The 24,518-nt window shown below is 35.2% G+C and overlaps 2 protein-coding genes across 3 annotated transcripts in view; one reads left to right on the top strand and one right to left on the bottom strand.

Annotated features, from left to right (window-relative positions):
- anxa3b (annexin A3b) overlaps nucleotides 1–4,510 on the top strand; it is a 22,806-nt gene extending 18,296 nt beyond the window's left edge. For both annotated transcript variants that reach the window (XM_061907929.1, XM_061907930.1), the window contains exons 12-14: nucleotides 172–230; nucleotides 429–551; nucleotides 4,392–4,510. In XM_061907929.1, the coding sequence (XP_061763913.1) occupies nucleotides 172–230; nucleotides 429–551; nucleotides 4,392–4,448 (239 nt within the window). In that variant the 3' untranslated portion in view covers nucleotides 4,449–4,510. The remainder of the gene's footprint in view (nucleotides 1–171; nucleotides 231–428; nucleotides 552–4,391) is intronic.
- Nucleotides 4,511–4,573: 63 nt separating this feature from the next.
- rcl1 (RNA terminal phosphate cyclase-like 1) overlaps nucleotides 4,574–24,518 on the bottom strand; it is a 39,490-nt gene continuing 19,545 nt past the window's right edge. Inside the window, exons 8-9 of the mRNA XM_061907928.1 lie at nucleotides 12,447–12,550; nucleotides 4,574–4,748 (exon numbers count right to left, since the gene is read on the bottom strand). Of these exons, the coding sequence (XP_061763912.1) occupies nucleotides 4,595–4,748; nucleotides 12,447–12,550 (258 nt within the window). The 3' untranslated portion in view covers nucleotides 4,574–4,594. The remainder of the gene's footprint in view (nucleotides 4,749–12,446; nucleotides 12,551–24,518) is intronic.

Raw genomic sequence — 24,518 nt, 5'->3', positions numbered from 1 at the left:
GCGTTCAAGGGTCTTACGGCTGAGGGAAGAAGCTGTTACAGAACCTGGAGGTTCTGCTTCGGAGGCTGCGAAATCTCTTTCTAAATCTGCCATTTTGTGAAAGAGCATTATTTCAATGACCATGTCCTGGCTTTGTATCTCCATCACACCTTTTGTTGTTTTGCATTGCAGTCAAATGTGTGAAGAGCGTGCCTGCGTACTTGGCAGAGAGTCTCTACCACAGCATGAAGGTGAGCGCAGGCTCATTCCACCGCTTCACTTCCTCTATGTCCACTTCAGCCGCCACATTGTCACAAGAAGCGCTGACTGGACACTTTTTGAGGGGGAAAAATGTGCAACGTGGTTTGACGCCCGGCATTTAATGTGCAACGTGGTTGAACACAAACAATTGTTTTGGTGTGTAGCGTAAAATGGATTTGACACTGCAGGGTTGCGGAACCACAGAGTCCACGCTGACCAGGATCCTGGTCAGTCGTTCTGAGCTGGATCTGCTGGACATCAAAGCGGAGTACAAGAAGCTCTTTGGATACACGCTCTACTCTCAGCTGCAGGTAAATACACCCAACAACTACACACTTTTACCACCCAGGGCTGCACACTGACAAATAAAAGCATGAGGCGGCCATTGTTTTTTGTCTTTTATCATAACAAAACTGTTTCTTTGGTATAAAAAAAACAGGGGGGTGGGGGGAATTAAAGAACATTTTAAAAAATACTTTAAAGCAACAGATCTGAAGTTGATCTACTATTTATTTTTTTAACACTTGAACGCCTGAGACACTGTTATGAATTATTAAATTGTTTTGGGGAAAATATTGCATCGTTTGTGTATTTTAAAAAGGGCATTCAATTTTTAAAAATTAACATTAGGGCAACAGATAGTTTTGAAATTAATCTCTATATATTTAAGTGTTGAAAGAAAAAAAAAATATTTTTTTTGACTTAAAACTTTAATGACCGGGCCCCTTTATGAATTATTTACCATTTCAATTTTGAAAATTGTTCTGGGGAAAATATTGCATAATTTTTTGGTATTTTAAAAAGGGCATTAATATATATTTTTTTAAATTATCAATTTATTAAATAATTTTGGGGAAAATATTGTATCAATTGTGTATTTTAAAAAGGGCATTCAATTTTAAAAAATTAACGTTAGGGCAACGGATAGTTTCGAAATTAATCTCTATATATTTAAGTGTTGAAAGAAAACAAAATATTTTTTTTGACTTAAAACTTTAATGACCGGGACCCTTTATGGATTATTTACCAATTCAATTTTGAAAATTGTTCTGGGGAAAATATTAAAATGTAATTTTTTTACCATTTAAAAAATGGGTTTTCCTGGAAAAAAAAATAAAGAAATATTCATTTATGACTTATCTTTAATGCTTTTACTGACAGAAACACTTTGTATTGAATTATTTACCCATGAATTATTTACCATGTGAAAATTGTTTTGGGGAAAATATTGCACAATTTATGCAGGTTTTTTTTAATCATTATAAAACAGTTTCTTTGGATAAAAAAGGGCATTAAAGATAATTTAAAAAAATACTTTAAAGCAACAGAGATCTGAAGTTGATCTATATATATTTAAGTGTTGAAAGAAAACAATTTATGGCCTATTTTTTAACACTTGAATGAATGAGACACTTATGAATGATTAAATTATTATTAAATAATTTTAGGGAAAATATTGCATAATTTTTAAATTTTATTTTAAAAAGGGCATTCATATTAAAAAAAAAAAATCTAATTAAATAATTTTGGGGAAAACATTGCATAATTTTTATTTTATTTTAAAAAGGGCATTAAGATTTTTAAAAAATTAATGATAGGGCAACGGATAGTTTTGAAATTAATCTCTAGATATTTAAGTGTTGAAAGAAAAAAAAAAAAACTGTTTATGACTTATCAACACTTTGATGACCAGGACCCTTTATGAATTATTTACCTATTCAATTTTGAAAATTGTTGTGGGGAAAATATTGAACAATTATTTTTTTTACCATTAAAAAATTGGTTTTCCTGAAAAAAATAAATATTCATCTATGACTTATTTTTAATGCTTTTACTGACAGAAACACTTTGTATTGAATTATTTACATGTGAAAATTGTTTTGGGGAAAATATTGCATAATTTATGCGTGTTTCTTTAGTCATAAAAAAACGGTTTCTTTGGATAAAAAAGGGCATTAAAGATAATTTTGAAAATACTTTAAAGCAACAGAGATCTGAAGTTGATCTATATATATTCAAGTGTTGAAAGAAAACATTTATTTATGGCTTATTTTTTTAACACTTAAAAGACTGAGACACTGTTATGAATTATAAAATTATTTTGGGGAAAAATTGCATTGTTTGTTTATTTTAAAAAGGGCATTAAGATTTAAAAAACAATAACTTTAGGGCAACAGTTTTTAAATTAATCTTCAAATATTTAAGTGTTGAAAGAAAAAAAAAGTTTATGACTTAACACTTTAATGACCGGGACCCTTTATGAATTATTTACCTATTTTGAAAAATTGTGGGGAAAATATTGAACATCTTTTTTTTTTTACCATTAAAAAATGCGTTTTCCTGAAAAAAGAAAAAAAAAAAGAAATATTCGTTTATGACTTATTTTTAATACTTTCAATGACTGAAGCACTTTATGAATTATTTACCTATTGAAATGTGAAAATTGTTTTGGGGAAAATATTGCATAATTTTTGCGGGGGTTTTTATCATAAAAACTGCTTCTTTGGATAAAAACAAAAGCATTAAAGATCATTTAAAAAAATAATTTAAAGCAACAGAGATCTGAAGTTGATCTATATATATTTAAGTGTTGAAAGAAAACAATTTATGGCTTATTTTTGAACACTTTAAAGATTGAGACACTTATGAATTAATAAATAATTTTGGGGGAAAATATTAAATCGTTTGTTTATTTTAAAAAGGGCATCAAGATTAAAAAATATTAACGTTAGGGCAACTGATAGTCTTGAAATTCATCTATAAATATTTAAGTGTTGAAAGAAAAAAAAAAGTTTATGACTCAACACTTTAATGACTGGGACCCTTTTATGAATTATTTATCCATTCAAATTTGAAAAATGCTGTGGGGAAAATATTGAACAGTTTATTTTTTTACCATTAAAAAAAAAAAGGGTTTTCCTGGGAAAAAAATAAATATTCATTTATGATTTATTTGTGATGCTTTTACTGAGAGAAACACTTTGTATTGTATTTACCTATCAAAATGGGAAATTTGTTTTGGGGAAAATATTGCACAATTCATGCAGGGTTTTTTTTATCATAAACTTTTTTTGTTTTTTTTGATAAAGGGCATTAAAGATAATTTAAAAAATACTTTAAAGCAACAGAGATCTGAAGTTGATCTATATATATTTAAGTGTTGAAAGAAAACAATTAATGGCTTTTTTTAACACTTGAATGAATGGGGAAAATATTGCATCATTTTTTTATTTTAAAAAGGGCATTCAGATTTTTAAAAAACATTAAATTATTACATTATTTTGAGGAAAATATTTCATAATTTTTTTTATTTTAAAAATGCATTAAGATTTAAAAAAATTAACGTTAGGACAGTGGATAGTTTTTAAGTTAATCTCTAGATATTTAGGTATTAAAAGAATAAAAAAACACTGACTTATTTTTAACACTTTAATGACCGGGACCCTTTGAATTATTTACCTATGTTGAAAATTGTTGTGGAGAAAATATTGAACAGTTTGTGTTTTTATTTTTTTACCATCTTAAAAACAAAGCCTTTTCCTGAAAAAAAAATAATTAAATAATTCGACTTATTTTTAACACTTTAAAGAAGGAAACCCTTTGTTATGAATTATTTACCTATCAAAATGTGAATTGTTTTGAGGAAAATTTTGCATAAAATTTGTTTTTTTTTCTTATCATAAAAAAACTGTTTCGTTGGTTAAAAAACAGGCATTAAAGATAATTTAGAAAATACTTTAAAGCAACAGAGATCTGAGGTTGATCTATATATATTTAAAAAGTGTTGAAAGAAAACATTTATTGCTTATTTTTTAACACTTGAATGACAGACAATGTTATGAATTATTAAATAATTTTCTTTTTTTAAATAATGTTGATCTCTACATATTTAAGAGTTCAAAAATAAAAAAATAAAAAATCAGTTTATGACCTATTTTTAACACTTAAAAGACAGACCCTTGTGGGTCCCCGGGACCTTTTAACTTAAAAATTGAGGGAAGCCTTAATGGTTAAATTTTATATTGTGTTGAAAATGACAAATATCAATAATAAGATGCAAGAGTCTAAATACAAGGATGTAAAAATGGAGTTCAACTGTAAGCTATTCCAAAAGATGATGTCTCTAAATATTTTCTCTCCTTTGTTGTTAGTCCGAAGTGTCCGGGAGTTACGGCGACGCCCTCAAACATCTCTGCGGCCAAGACTGACGACGCCCCAAACTCCCGTGACGACTGAGAAGAAATCAATAATAAAGAGCACTTTCCCAGCATCCATCTTGCCGCACATGCTCTTCGTGTACGATTCTTAGGCGCCCGACATAAACAACGGGAGGTTTGTGCAGAAAAGGCTTGGTTTATTTCAGGGTTTTGTTTAAGTTGCTGTAACCCACCCCGACGCACGTCATGAGGACTTTCTCGCCGCCTTTCCTCTCGTCCTCTAAAGGCTTCCGCACGTCCATTTTGAACATGATCTGGAAAAAGTCTCTAACGTGTCGGAGGAACTCCACCCTGGGGAGACGGAGAGAGCCAACAAAAAGCATTAGCCACAAACAAAACATGTGAAATGGCGCGGGGGGGGGCTTAGTCAACTGCAGAGAGTACCTGTCTAATATTTATAGGAGCTTCCAACCCATTCAGTTTGACATCCACACATAGGGATGGGTACCGAATCCGGTACTTTTTTTTTTTGGTACCGACTCACCTAGAATCCAACAGTGTCATGACTCAGCCAAACTACCTCCAGGTAATGTTGCAATTTTCAATGACTACAAAGAAATGGACTCAAACAAGTACAGTAAGGCTCCACTTCTCCAAATACTAGCCTGATTCTAATATACATTGACTTTGCTATTGACATGCTACTGATTAGCATTAGCGAGTTTACATGGCGATTAAGACACCTCCAAATGTGCTAATGAAAATAACTAAAATGCATGTTAACATCAAACAGCTGGTGTGTAATAAGTACAATACTTACAGTATTAACACTTTGTTGGACACAACTCACCAACACGCCATAAACCAGGGGTAGGGAACATATGGCTCTAGGGCAGGGGTGTCGAACGTAAGGCCCTCAAACAGGTTTTATCCGGCCCGCGGGATGAGTTGGTTAAGTATGAAAATGAGCAAAAATGTTTGAATGAAAAAAAACTGCTGTTCTAAATGTGTCCACTAGATGTCACAATAGCAATTCTGTGTATCTTTGTAGATTATGCTACATATGTAAAAACAAAAAGAAACACACGTTAGTGCACCCGTCAACAAAAATGATCAAACTACATAAATAACATCCTGTAATTTGATTTTAATATTATTTTTTGTATTTTGATGGATGGAACATTAACACCAACGAGTTGACGAACATTATCACATAATTTATTCAGAAAGTAAAGATAACAAATAAAGATAGAATACTGTCTATTTGTAAAAAAAAATATTTTTTTTTCAGAACGTGCTTGTTCTATTTTCAAACAAAGAAAACAAACCAAAGTCATCTTTATTTTTAAGTTATCGTGCCGTGATTTTACCAGTCCGGCCCACTTGGGAGTAGATTTTTGTCCATGTGGCCCCCGATCTAAAATGAGTTTGACACCCCTGCTCTAGAGCCAGATGTGGTTCTCAGATAAATCTTAGCCGACATTGCTTAACACAATAAGTCATGGATATTTCCACTGGTAATCGCAGTGTTAAAATAAGTTTCAAATTATAAAACATTCTCATGCCTTTTAATCCATCCATCTGTTCAAGAAGTCGCATCAATGGTAAGAAGTATTGTATTCATTATTGGTTAGCTTCAGAATGACGATATTATTAAAAAGAATACATTTTCAAATATTAGGTTTTCATGGCCGGCAGCTGAGATAAGCTCCAGGAACCCCGACACCCCAAAAGGGACAAACGGTAGAAAATGGATGGACTCTCTCAGCCAAAAAGGTTCCCGACCCCTGCTATAAACCATACATGACTACCATCTTCATGTTATTCTCTTAAATGAGACTCAAAGTTATAATAACACAAAATATCACAATCAGCTCATTTTCTGCAAATGTGGCAAAACATTTATTTTATTATCAAAAATATAACACAATAAGTACTGAAAATTGGTACCATTGAGTACTGGAATCGATTCAAATGTGAACGGTACCCATCCCTAGTTACATATTCAAGAAATATAAGATTTGTGGCTTATCTTTGCTTTAAACAGTTTTTTAAAATGGAACTTCAATAGAAAAGGGTGCTATCTGCAAAAGAGGGGAGGACAAAAAAAAGAGTGCTGCAACTATGAATCCAGCAGAGGGCGATGTCTCACAAGTCAATTCACAACATTTTGCAGCAGGAAGCTGCTTTTACAAGATGTCAAGGGTGTCAAACCCAAATACAAAGTGGGCCAAAATTGAAAACTGAAGAAAGCCGCGGGCCAAGGTTGAAAAAATTAACCTTTTAGTAGGAACCCAAACTAATTTTGCATTGAATATTGAACAAGCAAGACTTATATAACTTAATATTGACAAGCAAAATTGAGTTTCAAATAATAATGATAATTAAAAAAAATATCAATGGCATATCAAAAATACAATTTTAATAACAATTGAATGCCTCTTTTTTTATTTGCAGCTTTCTGAGGTAAATATCAAAATAAACTTATTTCCACAGGCTAATAATACATTTGAAAATAAAATAACAATAATGAATGAATGAATTAAACATTCAGGCCTTTTTACTGCTCAGTTCGCGACACACTGATCTAATCTGATGTGCTCAAACCAGATATTGTAGCGTCTCGGAAGAGTTAGTGCTGCAAGGGGTTCTGGGTATTTGTTCTGTTGTGTTAATCTATAACAGGGGTCGGGAACCTTTTTGGATGAGAGAGCCAAGAATCCAAATATTTTTCAAATGTATTTCCATAAGATCCATATAATATTTTTTTCAACACTGAACACAACTAAACACGTGCATTTTTAAGTAAGACCAACATTTGTAAAGTATAACAGGTCTCCTATTTTTTGTAATAACATTGTTATTCTGAAGCAAACTGTGGAGGGGGCGTGGCATGCGGGCTTGCAGCGAAGCGGGGTGTGCCAGGACCGTAGATGGCCCACCTGGGCCTTGTTATCCAATCACCTGTCGCTCTGTTATAAGCAGCAACCAGGAAGAGAGACGGGGTTGGGGCTGGAGCCAGAGCGCGAGCGAGAAGGAAAGAGAAAAAGACAATTGCTGGAAAGCAACTGAGAGTGTTATTTAAAAATAAAACATTATTTAAATATTTAAATCCTGAAACAGGCTCTCATGTTGGTGCTTGGTGGTCTACAGACCCCCAGGATTGCAAGCCCCACATTAACCAATAATAAATAAATAACGTCTTACCATTATGCAACTTATACATATATATATATATATATATGTTTTTTTTTTTTTTTTTAAATGGTGCATGGACATTTTTTTATAATATCCACAAAGTTCAGTGAGCAGGTTGTGTTATGTGTGACCATGCCTGTTGACATTTTGTGTCGGTTGGATGTTTTGGTTTGCACCATGACTAGGGTAGGTTGTTTGCATTGGGTCATAAAAGTGAATACTGCGCACATCCCATTCAGATTTACCAGCATTGTCCAATTGATGGCCAGAAAGTGGCGGCACCTAGGCAGTCTTTTAAAATGAATGTGATTACCCTGCGGGCAAGATTCCATATTGATCTCATGATGTTTCGTCAGTGGGCTGTAGTTTGGACACCCCATGTTCTACATTCCAATATCGTCTTTATCTCGCACTGAAGGAGAACTGTTGGACTTTTCCCCAATCCCTTTTTTTTTTTTAAACTTCACTGTGAAAGTCCATTTTACAGATGCAATGTGTGCTCCATGTGTAGTGATGATGATCTTACAGGTATTTTGCGCACCATGTTTTTTTCTTGAGGGGGGGGAAGAGGTACTCTATATATTTAGACACAATGTAACAAGGCCTGCTGTGTTTAAAATATCCATTAGCACTGTTAGGAAGGCAAAAGGAAAGAAGACATAGTCGGGGTTGAGTGGTCCGTGTATTGCGAAGGCACTGCCAATCTTCAGTTATCATAGTACTGTACTTGAGAGCGACACAGCACCGGTACCATGATAACTGAAAATGAACAGTTCACGTTTCACTGCTGGAACTCTCCGCTGATGTTAGGTCATCTTAGCCACTGTGCGGCTCACTCGCCTCGCTAACCCACGACGGTACCAACATTTCATGTCACGGTTATCGGGCTCTGAATTATCCACGTAATCATTATCGTGGTATTGTTGAATGCGCTCAAATGCGGTGACTAATGAGTAAAATACTGTTTTAACCTTAGTATTCTATCCGTTTTTATGCTGATATATAACAGGATTTTCCACAGCGCCTTGTTGTTAAGGCGTCATTGTTGCCTCCGCATTTTGCTGGTGTGGCACCGAATGGAGATGTTGACATGCGGAGTAATCACTCTTCATTCTCTAGCGGGTGACTTTTCAAATGATGCTACATATTAGCAGTAATGCTACTTTTTGTAGCAATGCTTTTGCCCCACACTTGACAAATGACGGTTGTCTGTTCGACGTCTTCCCGCTTGAAGCCAAACCACCGCCAGACGATAGACCCCCTGCTGTTTTCCCTGGGAATTAATTCTTCCTTCATTTGTTACCAGATTCGCAGCTTCTTTCTCTCATGTTACCACTCGCACCACAGCTAACGTTACCCATGCTGCTACCTCGCTGATCCGCGAGGGTGTATACCAGGAGTAGGGAACCTGTGGGTCTTTTGATGTCTGCATCTGGCACTCAGATAAGTCCAACCTGACATTGCTTAACACGATAAGTAATGAATATTTCTGCTGGTAATCACAGTGTTAGAAATAACGTTTAAAATAGAAAACATTCTCATCCATCCATTTACTACCGCACCTGTTCAAGAAGTATTTTATTTATTATTGGTTAGCTGCAAAATAACAATGTTATTAAAAAGAATAAGAGACTTATTATACTCTAAAAATGTTTGTCTTACTTAAAAATGCACGTATTTAGTTGTATTTAGTGTTATAAAATATTATATGACTCTCATGGAAATACATTTTTAAAATATTTGGCTTTCATGGCTCTCTCAGCTAAATAGGTTCCCGACCCCTGGTGTATACACATGTGACGTATGTGAGAAGGTGCGCTTGTTTTATCTATCTGTGAGAAGGATAGATAGGAAAGAGTGATAAAAGCCTGTAGTGTAATGCCCGCAGCTAAAAGCAACTGTGTGAGAACGTATACTCCAATATCACGATATAGTCATTTTCTATATCGCACAGAGACGAACCCGCGATACATCGAGTATATCGATATATCGCCCAGCTCTAACTGTCGTGTATCCAACATATTGAATACCAGTCATTTAAATATTGAAAAAAAAAATCATAATTATTATTTTGACCGTTATTGGCAGCCCTTCGTATAAGACCAGATCTCATATATGAACACTATTTTTGTCTAAATGGACAAAAAGTGCAGTTACGTCTTATGTCCATAAGTTGCCATCTTACACAATATTTATTTATGTTTTGTTTCCGCCATTTTACTTTATTTATAATGCTTGTGTTGCTTTCATATGCACATTCAATTGTCTACTTGAGGTGCAAACCCCGTTTCCATATGAGTTGGGAAATTGTGTTGGATGTAAGTATAAACGGAATACAATGATTTGCAAATCCTTTTCAACCCATATTCAGTTGAATACTTACCCTTTGGTCCGGGTGACATGATGTAAAATATTTCCCCCAAAAATTTGAAATGTGGACTAGTCAGACCACGGAACACTTTTCCACTTTGCATCAGTCCATCTTAGATGATCTCGGGCCCAGAGAAGCCGGCGGCGTTTCTGGATGTTGTTGATAAATGGCTTTCGCTTTGCATAGTAGAGCTTCAACTTGCACTTACAGATGTAGCGACCAACTATATTTAGTGACAGTAGTTTTCTGAAGTGTTCCTGAGCCCATGTGGTGATATCTTTTAGAGTTTGATGTCGGTTTTTGATACAGTGTCGTCTGAGAGATCGAAGGTCACGGTCATTCAATGTTGGTTTCCGGCCATGCCGCTTACGTGGAGTGATTTCTCCAGATTCTCTGAACCTTTTGATGATATTATGGACCGTAGATGTTGAAATCCCTAAATGTCTTGCAATTGCACTTTGAGAAAGGTTGTTCTTAAAGGGGAACATTATCAGAATTTCAAAAGGGTTAAAAACAATAAAAATCAGTTCCCAGTGGCTTGTTTTATTTTTCAAAGTTTTCTTCAAAATTTTACACCTCCCGGAATATCCCTAAATGAAGCTCTAAAGTGCCTTATTTTCGCTGTCTTCGAAACAACTATCCATTTCCCTGTGACGTCACACAGTGCTGCCAATTCAAACAACATGGCAGTTACCACAGCAAGATATAGCGACATAAGCTCAGATTCAGAATCGGATTTCAGCGGCTTAAGCGATTCAACAGATTACGCATGTATCGAAACAGATGGTTGGAGTATGGCGGCAGATAGCAAAAACGAAATTGAAGAAGAAATTCAAGCTATTGAGCGAATAGCTATTGACGCTATTCGGCCATAAAATGGGTGTACCTAATGAAGTGGCCCATAGCATGGCTGCCTTAATAGCATCGCCGGTAAAATGTGCGGACCAAACGATCAGGACTTTCGCATCTTGTGACACTGGAGCAACTTAAATCTGTCGATTGGTAAGTGTTTGTTTCACATTAAATGTGGGTATCTAGTTTCAAATGTACATACAACTAGCGTAAATAGCATGTTAGCATCGATTAGCGTAGCATGTTAGCATCGATTAGTTGGCAGTCATGCTGCGACCAAATATGTCTGATTAGCACATAAGTCAACAACATCAACAAAACTTACCTTTGTGATTTTGTTGACTTAATCGTTGCAAATGCATCTGCAGGTTATCCATACATCTCTGTGCCATGTCTGTCTTAGCATCGCCGGTAAAATGTGGAGACACTCTGGTACATTCAATGGGGGTCTGGCGGCAGATTTCTTGCCAATGGTGCAACTTGAATCCCTCCCTGTTAGTGTTGTTACACCCTCCGACAACACACCGACGAGGCATGATGTCTCCAAGGTTCCAAAAAATAGTCGAAAAAACGGAAAATAACAGAGCTGAGACCCGGTGTTTGTAATGTGAAAATGAAAATGGCGGGTGTGTTACCTCGGTGACGTCACGTTCTGACGTCATCGCTAAAAGACTGATAATACAGAAAGGCGTTTAATTTGCCAAAATTCACCCATTTAGAGTTCGGAAATCGGTTAAAAAATATATGGTCTTTTTTCTGCAACATCAAGGTATATATTGACGCTTGCATAGGTTTGGTGATAATGTTCCCCTTTAAACTTTTTGACTATTTGTTCACGCAGTTGTGGACAAAGGGGTGTACCTCGCCCCATCCTTTCTCCTGAAAGACTAAGCATTTTGTGGGAAGCTGTTTTAATACCCAATTATGGCAAGCACCTGTTCCCAATTAGCCTGCACACCTGTGGGATGTTCCAAATATGTGTTTATCAGTATTTATTGCCACCTTTCCCAACTTCTTTGTCACGTGTTGCTGGCATCAAATTCTAAAGTTAATGATTATTTGCAAAAATAAAAATGTTTATCAGTTTGAACATCAAATATGTTGTCTTTGTAGCATATTCAACTGAATATGGGTTGAAAATTATTTGCAAATCATTGTATTCCGTTTATATTTACATCTAACACAATTTCCCCAACTCATATGGAAACAGGGTTTGTACATGCATTTTGAATATGTTGTCTTTTTTTTTGTTTTCAATATAAAACTTGCTTAAAAGATTAAGTACTTTTTGAGCGCATTTAAAAATAATAACAATATTAACAATAACCGTGATGGTAAGAAATGTTCATAGCGTGACATCCCTACTGACGACACACTGCTATTTAGCGTATTTCTCAGCGCCATCAAAACGTGTGAGCGCCTTCTTCACCAGCGGAACGGAGTAGGTACCGTGCAGTGGAAAAGGGGGAAACAATACGCTCTTGGTACCTGTACAAATATCACGCTGACAAGAACCTTTGGAACATCCTGCCGTTTTTTTCCTGTTCGAAGAATAACTCAGCAAGTAGTGATGACTAAACCAAGCTTCAAACCTTCAGTGTGTGTGTGTGTTTCGTGGAATGGCTTACGTGTACGGCGAGAGCGGGCCAAGCAAGAGCTTCGACACGTCCTGTTGGCCAAGGGTCATCAGGAGCAGCGCCAGGCTCTGATTGGACGAATCCACACAGCCGCCCTACGGAGAGCAAAACAACAACAACATCAATTGCTTCATACGTCACGGGGGCGCAGATGTTTGGAAACACTCTGACGCACATCTTATGCAGCTTGTTCTTCACAGGTGCTGCCGTTGTTTATTGCAACATGTTTCTGCTCTCGAAAGTCGCACACAGTCCAGACGGGGAAGGGTATTAACCGTGAATTCCAGGAATGAACTCTGTCCTGGCTGCTTAGTACAATATGGCGACAGCGACAGAAATGAAGATGAGAATAGGAGCACCCAACTTAAAGCCAGGTGTGTTTTGTCGGGATGAGCAGTAGCTAACTTATTACTAACTCTTTTTTCCCCCCAAAGAATTTCAAAATGGAACTTGGAAAAATCAAAAGTACAGTCAAAGTTGTACGACGGAAACAGTTTGACCCTGGAACAGATCATTTTTAGTCTGTTCTCTCTTATTAGATATGAGACTATGGACTGGACTCTTACTATTATGTTGGATCCACTATGGGCTGGACTCTCGCAATATTATGCTAGATCCATTATGGACTGGACTCTCCTATTATGTTAGATACACTATGGACTGGACTCTTATTATTATGTTAGATCCACTATGGACTGGACTCTCACACACTTATGTTAGATCGACTATGGACTGGACTCAGACTATTATGTTAGATCCACTATGGACTGGACTCTCACACTTATGTTAGATCCACTATGGACTGGACTCAGACTATTATGTTAGATCCACTATGGACTGGACTCTCACACTTATGTTAGATCCACTATGGACTGGACTCTCACACTTATGTTAGCTCCACTATGGACTGGAGTCTCACTATTATGTTAGATCTACTATGGACTGGACTCTTATTATGTTAGATCCACTATGGACTGGACTCTCACTTTATGTTAGACCCACTATGGACTGGACTCTTATTATGTTAGATCCACTATGGACTGGACTCTCACTTTATGTTAGACCCACTATGGACTGGACTCTCACTATTATGTTAGATCCACTATGGACTGAACTCTCACACTATTATGTTAGATCCACTATGGACTGGACTCTCACTATTATGTTAGAGCCACTATGGACTGGACTCTCGCAATATTATGCTAGATCCATTATGGACTGGACTCTCCTATTATGTTAGATCCACTATGGACTGGACTCTCCTATTATGTTATAGCCACTATGGACTGGACTCTTATTATTATGTTAGATCCACTATGGACTGGACTCTCACACTATTATGTTAGATCCACTATGGACTGGACTCTCACTATTATGTTAGATCCACTATGGACTGGACTCTCACACTATTATGTTAGATCCACTATGGACTGGACTCTCACTATTATGTTAGAGCCACTATGGAGTGGACTCTCACTATTATGTTAGAGCCACTATGGAGTGGACTCTCGCAATATTATGCTAGATCCATTATGGACTGGACTCTCCTATTATGTTAGATCCACTATGGACTGGACTCTCCTATTATGTTATAGCCACTATGGACTGGACTCTTACAAGATTGTGCTAGATCCACAATGGACTGAACTCTCACACTATTATGTTTGCTCCACTACGGACTGGACTCTCACTATTATGTTAGATCCACTATGGACTGGACTCTCACACTATTATGTTAGATCCACTATGGACTGGACTCTCACTATTATGTTAGAGCCACTATGGAGTGGACTCTCACTATTATGTCAGAGCCACTATGGAGTGGACTCTCGCAATATTATGCTAGATCCATTATGGACTGGACTCTCCTATTATGTTAGATCCACTATGGACTGGACTCTCCTATTATGTTATAGCCACTATGGACTGGACTCTTACAAGATTGTGCTAGATCCACAATGGACTGAACTCTCACACTATTATGTTTGCTCCACTACGGACTGGACTCTCACTATTATGTTAGATCCACTATGAACTGGACTCTCACACTATTATGTTAGATCCACTATGGACTGGACTCTCACACTATTATGTTAGATCCACTATGGACTGGACTCTCACACTATTATGTTAGATACACTATGGACTGGACTCTCACACTTATGTTAGCTCCACTATGGACTGGAGTCTCACTATTATGTTAGATCCACTATGGACTGGACTCTCACTTTATGTTAGCTCCACTATGGACTGGAGTCTCACTATTATGTTAGATCCACTATGGACTGGACTCTCACTTTATGTTAGACCCACTATGGACTGGACTCTCACTATTATGTTAGATCCACTATGGACTGGACTCTCACACTATTATGTTAGATCCACTATGGACTGGACTCTCACTATTATGTTAGAGCCACTATGGACTGGACTCTCGCAATATTATGCTAGATCCATTATGGACTGGACTCTCCTATTATGTTAGATCCACTATGGACTGGACTCTCCTATTATGTTAGAGCCACTATGGACTGGACTCTTACAAGATTGTGCTAGATCCACAATGGACTGAACTCTCACACTATTATGTTTGCTCCACTACGGACTGAACTCTCACTATTATGTTAGATCCACTATGAACTGGACTCTCACACTATTATGTTAGATCCACTATGGACTGGACTCTCACACTATTATGTTAGATCCACTATGGACTGGACTCTCCTATTATGTTAGATCCACTATGTACTGGACTCTCACTATTATGTTAGATCCACTATGGACTGGACTTTCACACTATTATGTTAGATCCACTATGGACTGGACTCTCACACTTGTGTTAGATCCACTATGGACTGGACTCTCACACTTGTGTTAGATCCACTATGGACTGGACTCTTATTATTATGTTAGATCCAATATGGTCTGGACTCTCACTATTATGTTAGATCAACTATGGAATGGACTCTCACTATTATGTTAGATCCACTATGGACGGGACTCTCACACTATTATGTTAGATCCACTATGGACTGGACTCTCGCACTATTATGTTAGATCGACTATGGACTGGACTCTCACAATATAATGTTAGATCCACTATGGACTTGACTCTCACCATTATGTTAGATCCACTATGGACTGGACTCTCGCACTATTATGTTAAATCGTCTATGGACTGGACTCTCACAATACTATGCTAGATCCACTATAGACTGGACTCTCACTATTATGTCAGATCCACTATGGACTGGACTCTTACAATACTATGCTAGATCCACTATGGACTGGACTCTCAAACTATTATAATTGATCCACTATGGACTGGACTCTCACTATTATGTTAGATCCACTATGGACTAGACTCTCACACTATTATGTTAGATCCACTATGGACTGCACTCTGAGACGAGGATGTCGCTCATGCTTGTGCAGCCCTTTGAGACACTCGTGATTTAGTGCTGCATAAGTAAACATTGATTGATTGTTTGAGACAAGTAAAACAAAAACATGCAATTAAGAAAAATGCTGAAAACCTGTCGTTTATGCAGTGAGTAAAATAAATGCATACCTTTAAGAGCTATACTAAAAACACTACAATAATACATAGGAAAAAATACTTGTACTATGCTACATACTCTATTTCATATTCAAATACTACTATTAGCAACACTTGCTGCTCAATAACTAATGTTTTGCAAACAAACAATTTTAATTTGTTAGATTCCTCAGGCCTGAGGGAGATTCATTCCAGTCTTTTGTTGCTTTAGTAGAAAAAGCAGAATAATAAAAAACAGTTTTCTCTGTGGAGACTTTCAGGATTTAATATTTTTCCCCCTACGTGCAAACGCAGCATGCATCCATTTTAAGGGTCTAGTCATGCTCCTATTCCACGATGAAATGGTTCTAAGGTAGCACTTGTCGGAAATAAGTCATCAAAATAGCCTTGGACAAACACAATTATAGGATAATAATTATATATAAAAATATATATTGTGTAGGAGATTTAACATTTACTTGTGAAACACATCTATTCCTGTAACACATACACCCTTTTCTGCTCCAAAAATATCGCTAGATTTTTCCTCCCTCAAAAAATATAACTTGATTCTCATAAAACTGTATTAGTGTTTTTCTTTTCAAAATATAGCTTTATTGTAATACATTTTTACTATTTTTCCTTCCAAAAATATAGCTTTGTTCGCATAAATTGTAAAAATAATTATCAAAAAATGTGGCATTATTTTCATAAAATGTACTTTCTTTTTCTTCCAAGTAAACTTTGTTCCTATAAACACAAAAATATTTTCTCCATAGTTTTATTGTATTAATATGTGCAGCTTCTTTCCTGCAAAAATATAACTTTGTCATAAACTGTACTATTTCTTTCCTCCAAAAATATAACTTTGTCATAAATTTGATTATTTCTTGCATCCAGAAATACAACTTTATTCTTATAAATTGTACTATTTATTTCCTCCAAAAATATAACTTTATTCTCATAAATAGTACTATTCTGTTCCTCCAAAAATATAACATTATGCTCATAAATTGTACTATTTTTACCCTCCAAAAATATAACTTTAATCTCATAAATTGTACTATTTCTTTACTCCAAAAATATAACTTTATTCTCATAAATTGTACTATTTCCTTACTCCAAAAATATGACTTGGCATAAATTGTATTTAAAAAAAATGATTATAAAAATATAGCTTTATTTTTGTAAACAGTACTATATTTTTCATTTAAAAATATAGCTTTATTCTCATAAATAGTACTATTTATTCCTCTAGTAATATAGCTTTACTGTCATAAGAATTACTATTTATTCCTCTGGAAAGCTATTTCTTTCTTCCAAAAATATACATTTATTCTCATAAATAGTACTATTCTGTTCCTCCAAAAATATAACATCATGCTCATGAAATGTACTATTTTCTCCTCCAAAAATATAACTTTATTCTCATAAATTGCACTATTTCTTTACTCCAAAAATATAACTTTATTTTCATAAATTGAACTATTTTCTTACTCCAAAAATATGACTTTACCCTCATAAATTGTACTGTTTGTTTACTCCAAAAATATAACGTTATTCTTATAAATTGTACTATTCCCTTACTCCAAAAAATATGACTTTATTCTCATAAATTGTACAATTTTTTTCCTTATATAGCTTTATTCTCATAAATAGCACTATTTATTCCTCTAGAAATATAGTTTGATTCTAACGAATAGTGCTATTTTTCCCTCCAAAAATATACCTGTATTCGCATAAATTGTGCTTTTTTCCCCCCTCCAAAAATACAAATTTATTTTTATAAATTTGACAATTTTTTTCCTCCAAAATATAGCTTCATTCTCATAAATTGTACTATTTCTTTCCTCCCAAAATTTAACTTTGTCATTAATAGTACTATTGTTTTCATTTAAATATTTAGCTTTATTCTCATAAATAGTACTATTTATTCCTCTAGAAATATAGCTTTATTGTCATAAATATTACTATTTATTCCTTTTAGAAATATAGCTTGATTCTCATTGATTGTACAATTTCTTCTCTCCAAAAATATACCTTTATTCTCAAAAATTGTACAAAAAATTCCCTCCAAAAATATAATAAAAAAAAAAAAAATTGTACTATTTCTTACCTCCAAAATATAGCTTCATTCTCATAAATTGTACTCTTTTTGTCCTCCAAAAATGTAACTTTATTCTCATTAATTGTCCAAATCCTTTCATTTAAATACATAGCTTTATTCTCAAATAGTACTATTTAATCCTCCAGAAATATACCTTACTTGTCATTAATTATACTTTCTCTTACCTCCAAAAAGTTTTTTTTTTGATAAATTGTGCGTTTTTGTCCCTCCAAAAAATATACCTGTATTCTAAAGAAATTGTTAAAAAAAAAAAATCTCCTCCAAAAATATAAGTTTATCTTTATAAATTGTATTATTTCTTACCTCCAAAATATAGCTTCATTCTCATAAATTGTACTCTTTTTGTCCTCCAAAAATGTAACTTTATTCTCATTAATTGTCCAAATTCTTTCATTTAAATACATAGCTTTATTCTCAAATAGTACTATTTAAACCTCCAGAAATATACCTGACTTGTCATTAATTGTACTTTCTCTTACCTCCAAAAATAGAGTTTTATTTCCATAAATTGTAAGTATGTATGTCTGATTCTAGTTTTTGTCCCTCCAAAAAAATAAAGCTGTTTTATTTCCATAAATTGTGTGTTTTTGTCCCTCCAAAAAATATACCTGTATTCTAAAGAAATTGTAAAAAAAAAAAAAAAAATGTCCTTCAAAAATATAAGTTTATTTTTATAAATTGTACTATTTTTTTCTTCAAAAAATATAGCTTTATTTTCATTAGTTATACTATTTCTTCCCTCTAAAAATGTAGGTTTATTATCATACATTTAATATATTTTATAATTAAATAAAAACAACAATAATTCTAATAAATTTAAGTATTTTTTCTCCGTAAATATAGCAAAATGCAAATTTTTTTCTTCAAATACATTTTATCCTCATAAATGGTACTTTTGTTTTCTTAAAAGTAGAACTTAATTCTAATGAACCCTACTATTTCTCTCTTCTTTAATATAGCTTTATTGCAACAAAATGTCCATTTTGTCCTCCAGAAAATATTGCTTTTTGTGATAATACAATGTTTTTTTTCTTTTTTTCCATTTTCCTTCCCACATAAGTGTCATATGTATGACCTTGTGCTGTTCTGCCTCCAAGTTGTCTTATAATTGAGGAAAAAAAAGAAAAAGTATCTGACTGTCTTACCTCTAAGCGCTGCAACAAATGAACTTCCATGTTTTATTTCCATAAATTGTGTGTTTTTGTCCCTCCAAAAAATATACCTGTATTCTAAAGAAATTGTAAAAAAAAAAAAAAAAAATGTCCTTCAAAAATATAAGTTTATTTTTATAAAGGTACCATTTCTTACCTCCAAAATATAGCTTCATTCTCATAAATTGTACTCTTTCTTTCCTCCAAAAATGTAACTTTATTCTCATCAATTGTACAAATTCTTTCATGTAAATATATAGCTTTATTCTCAAACAGTACTATTTAAACCTCCAGAAATATACCTTACTTGTCATTAATTGTACTTTCTCTTATCTCCAAAAATAAAGTTTTATTTCCATAAATTGTGCAATTGTGTCCCTCCAAAAAATATAATGCTATTCTCATAAATTGTACTATTTTTCCCCCTCAAAAATATAGCTTTATTTTCATTAGTTATACTATTTATTCCCTCTAAAAATATAGGTTTATTATCATACATTTAATATATTTTTTAATTTAAAAAACAACAACAATAATTCTAGTAAATGTAAGTATTTTTTCTCCATAAATATAGCAAAATGCAATTTTTTTTCTTCAAATACATTTCATCCTCATAAATGGTACTTTTGTTTTCTTAAAAGTAGAACTTAATTCTAATGAACCCTACTATTTCTCTCTTCTTTAATATAGCTTTAATTGCCACAAAATGTCCATTTTGTCCTCCAGAAAATATTGCTTTTTGTGATAATACAATGTTTTTTTTCCAGTTTCATTCCTACATAAGTGTCATATGTATGACCTTTTGTGCTGTTCTACCTCCAAGTCGTCTTATTATTGAGAAAAAAAAGAGAAAAAGTATCTGACTGTCTTACCTTTAAGCGCTGCAACATATGAACTTCCATGTTTTATTTCCATAAATTGTGCGTTTTTGTGCCTCCAAAAAATATACCTGTATTCTAAAGAAATTGTAAAAAAAAAAAAAAAAAAATGTCCTTCAAAAATACAAGTTTATTTTTATAAAGGTAACATTTCTTACCTCCAAAATATAGCTTCATTCTCATAAATTGTACTCTTTCTTTCCTCCAAAAATGTAACTTTATTCTCATCAATTGTACAAATTATTTCATGTAAATATATAGCTTTATTCTCAAATAGTACTATTTAAACCTCCAGAAATATACCTGACTTGTCATTAATTGTACTTTCTCTTATCTCCAAAAATAAAGTTTTATTTCCACAAATTGTGCAATTGTGTCCCTCCAAAAAATATAATGCTATTCTCATAAATTGTACTATTTTTTCCCCTCAAAAATATAGCTTTATTTTCATTAGTGATACTATTTATTCCCTCTAAAAATATAGGTTTATTATCATACATTTAATATGTATTTTTAATTTAAAAAACAACAACAATAATTCTAATAAATTTAAGTATTTTTTCTCTGTAAATATAGCAAAATGTAAATGTTTTTCTTCAAATACATTTTATTCTCATGAATGGTACTTTTGTTCTCTTAAAAGTCCAACTTAATTCTAATGAACCCTACTATTTCTCTCTTCTTTAATATAGCTTTAATTGCCACAAAATGTCCATTTTGTCCTCCAGAAAATATTGCTTTTTGTGATAATACAATAATACATAAGTGGGAATGAAACTGGAAACTGAAACTACCTCCAAGTCATCTTATTATTGAGAAAAAAAAGAAAAAGTATCTGACTGTCTTACCTTTAAGCGCTGCAACAAATGAACTTCACACCTTCCTTACAAGCCGACTTGTTTGCTCTTATAAAAAGTGACGTGTGTGAAAGATCTGTTAAGTGTCCCGAGAGACTCCCCCGGTAGAAAAGTACCTTCAATCCTCACAGGGAACCCCAACTGCCTCGCCGTAAATACAAAAAACACACCATGTATATCACATTTCTATACCAACACACAAGTGACAAGCGACAGTTCAAAGCAGCTGCAAGTTTTCCACAATGAAATGAAACCCAACGAAAACCATCCAGAATCAAACCACTTACATGTCCATTGTTGACGCTGCCTCCAAAAACGAGATGTCGCACACAGTGTGCTGTTTTTACTACAAGTCGACTGTACTGATTAACCAGAGAGCAAACACACATGCTGGCACACGCACTTGCTTTCTTGTTGGAGGAATACAAAAAAATTAATCACAACAACTCCCACAAGGACAGTCTGCTACTAATTCCCTTGGCGGCGTGGGGGTTATTACAAGGAGCAGTTATTCAAATGAAGGCATCTGAATGGACCTGATCTTCCAGCAAGCGGAGAGAGCCTGCGGGGCAGACGCACCACCTCCCGGCTGTGTGCGGACTGGAGAGGACGCCTTCAACAATATCGCTCTTTTCACAGTCCTGACGAGCTGATTAGACTCACATGGCTCCAATAAGACTTGAAACAACAGGATGTGAACTAGGACCGGGCGATATATCGCGGGTTTGTCTCTGTGCGATATAGAAAATGACTATCGTGATATAGGAGTATACCTTCTCACGCAGTTGCTTTTAGCTACGGGCATTACACAACAGGCTTTTATCACTCTTTCTTGTCTCTCCTTCTCACAGAGTAATAAAACAAGCGCACCTTCTTACATACGTCACATACGTATACGCCCTCGTGGAGCAGAGGTAGCGGCTTGGGTAGGTTAGCTGTGGTGGGAGTGGGTAATACGAGAGAAAGAAGGTGCAAATCTTGTAACAAATGAAGGAAGAATTAATTCCAAAGAAAAACAGCAGGGGGTCCATATTCTGGCGGTGGTTTGGCTTCAAGCGGGAAGATGCCGAACAGACAACCGTAATTTGTTAAATGTGGGGCAAAAGCGTTGTTGCAAAAATTAGCATTACTGCTAATATGTAGCATCATTCGAAAAGTCACCCGCTAGAGCAGTGGTTCTCAACCTTTTTTCCTGGATGTACCCCGTGAACATTTTCTTAATTCAAGTACCCCCTAATCAGAGCAAATCATTTTTGGTTGGAAAAAAATAGATAAATAAGTAAGTAAATCAGTTTCTGATCTATTAAATTGTATAACAGTGCAAAATATTGCTCATTTGTAGTGTTCTTTCTTTAACTATTTGGGAAAAAAAGATATTAATAAAATAAAAACTTGTTTAAAAATAATCAAGTGATTAAATTATGGATAAAGATTTCTACAGATAGAAGTAATCATCAACTTAAAATGCCCTCGAGATCCATAATAATATAGATCCATCTGGATTCATAAACTTAATTCTAAACATTTCTTCACAAAAAAAGAAATCTTTAACATCAATATTTATGGAACACGTCCACAAAAATCTAGCTGTCAACATTGTTGCATTTCTTTTCACAGTTCATATTTTGTTGAAGTATTATTTAAACAAATATATTTATAAATGATTTTTGAATTGTTGCTATTTTTAGAATATTTGAAAAAAATCTCACGTGCCCCTTGGCATACCTTCAAGTACCCCCATTTGAGAACCACTGCGCTAGAGAATGAAGAGTGTTTGAAACTCCGCATGTCAACATCTCTGTTCGGTGCCAAACCAACAAAATGCCGAGGCAACCAATTCCACATCAACACCGTACGAAACAAATAAGTCAACAACAGAAGGAGATAATGTCGGCAGGAACCCACCACATAGCGAAGGACATACACTATTCGATTTCCTATTATGCAGCTCATTTGTATTTGACAGGCATTTAAATACTTTGTGTGACATCATGCACAAAAGTGCACTTTATTTGTTTTAAACTATTGCAGTGGCGTTCTGTATAAAAAGTGCACTTTAATTTAGTGTTGTTTTGATAATTCATCTTAGTGACATCATGCACAAACGTGCACTCATAGCTTGTTTTAGAAATGCCTCTGACAAGCTTGCACTTTTTGTTTTGGAAATGACATGAATGTTTGTGCCACAGCTTAATAACTGGCATGGCGTAGTGGGTAGAGCGGCCGTGCCAGAAACCTGAGGGTTGCAAGCTCGCTCCCCGCCTATTGACATCCAAATCTCTGCTGTAGTGTCCTTGGGCAGGACACTTCACCCTTGCCCCCGGTGCCGCTCACACTGGTGAATGAATTATAGGTGGTGGTCGGAGGGGCCGTAGGCGCAAACTGGCAGCCACGCTTCCGTCAGTCTACCCCAGGGGTCGGCAACCTTTACCACTCAAAGAGCCATTTTGACCCGTTTCACAAAATTAAGAAAACAATGGGAGCCATAAAACTCTTGAAATTTAAAATGAAATCAACACAGCGTACAAAGTATTTTTTTTTGCTTTGTGCTATGTATAAACCAGGGGTCTCAGACACGGGGCCCGCATCTTTATATGAAAATGTAATATTAGTGCGGCCCGCCAGTTTTATTTGAATGCCGCTTGACAGCATCACAATTGCCAACCATCCCAATTTATCCGGGAGACTCCCAAATTTCAGGGCAACTGTTTTGATTTTCACCCAAACGACAATTTTAAGGGCATTCTGTGATGACATTGCGCTTAACACCCTCTACAAACTTAACAAACAGCTTGTCAGCCCGTTTACATGTTGTATGAGACTTCTACAGACACACGTGAGTGACTGCAAGGCATGCTTGTTCAACAGCCATACAGGTCACACTGTGGGTGGCCGAATAAACAACATTAACACTCTTACTAATATGCGCCACACTGTGAACTCACACCAAACCAGAATGACAAACACATTTCGGGAGAATATCCACACTGTAACACAACATAAACACAACAGAACAAATACCCAGAATCCCATGCATCCCTGACTATTCCGGGCTACATTATACACCTCCGCCGCCCCCAACCCCGCCCACCTCAACCGACGCACAACATGTGACCGGCCGGCACTCAGTTAGCATGGCATGAAGGTGCACATGACGGCATGTTCTAGAGAGCGTTAATGTTATTGTCATCACGGCACGCCCTCAACATTGTTGTCCGGATGGATATCTAAGAATAATATCCTCGGGAGATTTCCGGGAGAGGCATTGAAATCCGGAAACCTCACGGAAAAATGGGGGTGTCGGCAAGTATGCAGCTGAGCCACATCAGAGTGATCAAAGAGCCGCATGCGGCTCTGGAGCCGCGGGTTGCCGACCCCTGGTCTACCACAGGGCAGCTGTGGCTACAGATGTAGCTTACCACCACCAGGTAGGGCTGGGCGATATTGCCTTTTTTTTTAATATCACAATATTTTAAGGCCATATCGCGATATACGATATATATTAGAGAGC

The sequence above is a fragment of the Nerophis ophidion genome, linkage group LG08, assembly GCF_033978795.1.
Source record: "Nerophis ophidion isolate RoL-2023_Sa linkage group LG08, RoL_Noph_v1.0, whole genome shotgun sequence".
Taxonomy (NCBI): Eukaryota; Metazoa; Chordata; class Actinopteri; order Syngnathiformes; family Syngnathidae; genus Nerophis; species Nerophis ophidion.
The sequence above is the reverse complement of the archived record's forward strand: the minus strand, read 5'-3'. Positions and strand labels throughout refer to the sequence as shown.